The 5,000-nt window shown below is 38.1% G+C and overlaps 1 protein-coding gene across 1 annotated transcript in view; it reads left to right on the forward strand.

Annotated features, from left to right (window-relative positions):
- Window positions 1-5,000, forward strand: part of LOC134183299 (protein EFR3 homolog B-like) — a 20,646-nt gene that overhangs the window by 956 nt on the left and 14,690 nt on the right. Inside the window, exons 2-6 of the mRNA XM_062650794.1 lie at window positions 877-1,027; window positions 3,115-3,236; window positions 3,688-3,754; window positions 4,348-4,433; window positions 4,492-4,632. Of these exons, the coding sequence (XP_062506778.1) occupies window positions 877-1,027; window positions 3,115-3,236; window positions 3,688-3,754; window positions 4,348-4,433; window positions 4,492-4,632 (567 nt within the window). The remainder of the gene's footprint in view (window positions 1-876; window positions 1,028-3,114; window positions 3,237-3,687; window positions 3,755-4,347; window positions 4,434-4,491; window positions 4,633-5,000) is intronic.

Raw genomic sequence — 5,000 nt, forward strand, 5'->3', positions numbered from 1 at the left:
CACACACACACACACATACACACACACAACAAACGGGTAGACTAAGACTGACAGATAGACAGATAGACAAACAGACAGACTGACTGATGGACAGACAGGCTGATAGAAAGATAGACAGACAGACTGATAAGTAAACAGATGGACAGACAGGCTGATAGAAAGACAGACAGATTGATAGACAGACAGACAGACAGACAAACTGACTGACAGACAGACTGACTGACTGACTGATAGACAGATAGACTGAGTGATAGATAGATGGACAGACAAACAGACAGACTGACAGATAGACTGATAGACAGACAGACAGATAGACTGATAGACAGACAGACAAACTGACACACAGACAGACTGATAGACAGATGGACAGACAGACAAACTGACAGACTGATAGACAGACAGACAGACTGATGGACAGACAGATAGACAGGCAAACTGACTGACAGACAGACTGACTGATGGACAGACAAACAGACTGATAGACGGACAGTTGGACAGACTGATAGACAGACAGACTGACAGATAGACTGAGTGATAGATAATGGACAGACAGACAGGCAGACTGACAGATAGACTGATAGCCAGACAGACAAACTGACACACAGACAAACTCATAGACAGACAGACAGACAGACAGACAGACAGACAGACAGACAGACAGTTTGAAATGTACCTTGCACAGTGAGTCAGAAAGGATTTGTTTAGACAGAGATATGAGTGAGAGAGATGAGGATTATGTTGGATGAGTAGTGCAATGACACCAACTACTGTATGGAGATCTGGTTGCATACATGTCTGTAACATTGAATCTATTGATCAAATATGTACAATAGGACAATCTAATAAATTGAGACTAATTCATGTTTTTTGTTGTAGGTATGTGTATATAGCTTTGGAGGCTCTCGATGAGCTGCTGATCACGTGTCGAGATACGACTCTTAATCTTTACGTTGAGAGTTTTTTGCGTATTGTTCTGCTGCTGTTGGAGGCTGATAATTCAGATCTACAAATGAGAGCAGTACAGTCTGTACGAAAGTTTAAGTTAATTATGAGTAGATTAATTAATTAGTATGTAGTTGTGATGGTTGACTCTAAGATATGTGGCTACTTTGTGACTTAGTTGTTTGTTTGTCTGTATGTTTGTCTGTCTGTTTGTTTGTTTGTTTGTATGTCTGTTTGTTTGTCTGTTTGTTTAAATTGTCTATGTATGTCTGTTTGTTTGTCTGTCTGTTTGTTTGTTTGTCTGTTTGTTTAAATTGTCTATGTATGTCTGTTTGTTTGTCTGTCTATTTGTTTGTTTGTTTGTCTGTCTATTTGTTTGTTTGTTTGTTTGTCTATGTTTATCTGTTTGTTTGTTTTTCTTTTTGTTTGTCTGTGTCTACTTGTTTGTCTATGTGTTTGTCTCTCTGTTTCTCTGTCTGTCTGTCTGTCTGTTTGTCTGTCTTCTGTCTATTTGTCTGTCTATTTGTATGTCTGTTTGTTTATCTGTTGGTTCGTCTATCTGTCTGTTTGTTTTCTGGGTTTTTTGTATGTTTATTGTTTGTTTGTTTGTTTGTATGTTTGTTTGTATGTCTATTTGTATGTCTATTTGTATATCTATTTGTATGTCTGTTTGTATGTCTGTTTGTATGTCTATTTGTATGTCTGTTTGTATGTCTATTTGTATGTCTATTTGTATGTCTATTTGTATGTATGTATGTATGTCTGTTTGTATGTCTATTTGTATGTCTATTTGTATGTCTATTTGTATGTCTGTTTGTATGTCTATTTGTATGTCTGTTTGTATGTCTGTTTGTATGTCTATTTCTATGTCTATTTCTATGTCTATTTGTATGTCTGTATGTATGTCTGTTTGTATGTCTGTTTGTATGTCTGTTTGTATGTCTATTTGTATGTCTGTTTGTATGTCTATTTGTATGTCTGTTTGTATGTCTATTTGTATGTCTATTTCTATGTCTATTTCTATGTCTATTTCTATGTCTATTTCTATGTCTGTTTGTACGTCTGTTTGTATGTCTGTTTGTTATACGTATATCTGTTTGTTTGTTGTATTTGTCTAAGTGTCTGTCTTTAGTTTGTGTGGTGAATAAACAAACGAAAACAAATGAATAAATACGTTATAGATAACTGAAATATATTAGAATGAAACACATGTACAGTGTAGAATAAACTAAATAAAACACAAATACGTAAATATATATTTGACATTGGGACTTGCTCACTTAGTATATATGTTGATGTTTCACACACGTGTATGTGTATAAAAATAAAAAAATTTTAAATATAAAAAAATTATGTGTGTGTGTATGTATGTATGTATGTATGTATAAATGTAAGTGGTCTATGGGTGCAGCCAATTTGAATTTTTGTTTTGTATATGCTCGCAAACTGCTGTTCCATTCTGATCCTCCTTAGCACATGACCTTCTCTACTTTCGAAAAGCAACTGGTGCTCTTTGCAGTAGCCTGTGCCCTGTACTTTGCTTTGCGCTGGCGTTTTCTTAAATCTTGACGTCACAAAAAGTTTGTTCCCTATGTTCTCGCAAACTGCTGCACTTCTTCGCTTATCTTTTAGCATGCGGCCTTTTCTCACTTTGGAATAGCAACTGGTGACGTTTTCGGTAGACTGTGTTCTATACTTATGCGTTGCTGGCATTCGTCTGTGTAGTTTTTGATGTCATCCTATGGCTACTCATTGTTGCATCACCTATTGTGACGTCATACATTTGTTTTGGCGTCACAAATGCTCAGCTCTACGCATAGCTACTGCTTCAGATCTAGAGTGACATACGCAGGGAACGGCAGGGATGTACTCGCATTCATCCACATTTGAGAGTTTGTGTTGTATCCACCAAATAACCGAATTTTATGATTCCTGAAGTCTACTAGTAGGTATACGTAGGCATTTGTGTTAATTAATTTGCAACGGGTACTTAGCTAGAAAAGATATACTCAAAATTGTAGTAAGCAAAAATATATATATAAAATAAAATATAAACAGTGTATCATACTCTTTTATATTACACACAATAATGACATGATAGTGTGTATGTATGATGGGTTAATGTGTGATATAGTTTGTAGACTTTGTTGCTTACGTAACCTTTTTCTTTAGTTTGTCCAGTTCTCAGACATTGAGGAGACGACTCCGTCATATCATCGACGTTACGACTTCTTTGTGTCGAGATTTAGTGAGATGTGCTACAATAACAACAGCAACGTAGAAATGAGAACAAAGTGAGATAATTTTTTAATTTTTAAATTTTTATGCATGCACACACACACACACACACACATGCACACACCACACACACACACACACACACACACACACACACACACACACACACACACACACACACACACACACACACACACACACACACACACACACACATGCACACACCACAACACACACACACACACACACACACACACACACACACACACACACACACACACACACACACACACACACACACACACACACACACACACACACACACACACACACACACACACACACACACACACACACATGCACACACACCACCGCACACGCACGCACGCACACATTAATTTATTAAGTTATAGTATTTTCTATATATGTCCAAAGTCTAACTGATAGCTGCTCAAAGGAGATAATTGGTCAGATTGTTGGTTGAATGAGTGACGTGTATTACTCTAGACTGAGGATGGCAGGACTGAGAGGATTGCATGGAGTAGTAAAGAAGACTGTGAGCGATGACTTGCAGGTTGGTTGGTAGTTTTTCTTGCTTGCATATTTCTGTGTGTGTGTGTGTGTGTGTGTGTGTGTGTGTGTGTGTGTGTGTGTGTGTGTGTGTGTGTGTGTGTGTGTGTGTGTGTGTGTGTGTGTCCCCATTTGTTTAACTGATGTAAGAGACATGTCTAACGTTAAAAAAGTGTCTGTTTGTTTGTTTGTTTGTCTGGCTTTATGTATCATTGTATGTATGCATGTATGTCTGACCGGCTGGCTGCCTGGCTGCCTGTCTGTTGTCTGTCCGTTTTTCTGTTTGTTTGTTTTTTGTCTGTCTGTCTGTCTGTCTGTCTGTCTGTCTGCTCATTTGTCTGTCTGTCTGTCTTCCTGTCTGTCTGTCTTCTTGTCTGTCTGTCTGTCTGTCTGTATTTTTGTTTGTTGTTTGTCGGTTTGTTTGTCTATCTGCCTGTTGTCTGTCTATCTCTCTGTCTGGTAGTGTACTTTTGTTTATTGTCTCTGTTTGTCTGTATACATTTGCTCACAAACACATTTTGTATCTCTACTCAATCTATAATACCATGCTGATCTGTACCAAATCAAGTACCTGCCAATCCAACTTCTATCTGTCAGGTAAATATCTGGCAGCCAATTCACATGGATAAGATTGCACCAGCCTTAGTATTCAACATGTTCGATGGAGTCGACTTGTCCCAGCGGTGAGGATGCCATCATGTTGCTTGAGTATTTTTCATTGTGTGTCATTTGTCTTGCCAGGGACACGTCGAGTGTTGAGAAGTTGCAATCGGAAGTGTTGGACGACTCACAGCCATCTGGTCTGGCGGAGACGTGTTTGAGAGATTTGTTGGGAAGGGCGAATTTTGGAAATTTGAAGGACACGTTGAGTCCGATACTCAAGTATGTGGAGTGATGGTTTGGTCTGATTGGTTGTGTGTTTGTTGTCAGGTTGTAGTCTGTTTGTCTGTCTGGTTGTATGTTTGTTTGTTTATTTGTCTGTCTGGTTGTTTGTCTGGCTGTCTGGCTGTTTGCTTGTTTGTTTGTTTATCTGTGTGTCTGTCTGGTTGTATGTTAGTTTGTATGTCTGTTTGGTTGTTTGTCCGTTTGTTTGTCTGTTTGTATGTTTGTTTATCTGTCTGGTTGTCTCTTTGTTGTCTGTCTCTATGAGCGTCTGTTTGTTTGTCAGTTTTGTCTGTCTGTTTGTCTGTTTGTTGGTTGGTCTGTTTGACTGTCTTTTTGTTAGTTTGTTTGTCTGTCTGTTTGTCTAT

Source organism: Corticium candelabrum, chromosome 8 (genome assembly GCF_963422355.1).
Source record: "Corticium candelabrum chromosome 8, ooCorCand1.1, whole genome shotgun sequence".
Classification (NCBI taxonomy): Eukaryota; Metazoa; Porifera; class Homoscleromorpha; order Homosclerophorida; family Plakinidae; genus Corticium; species Corticium candelabrum.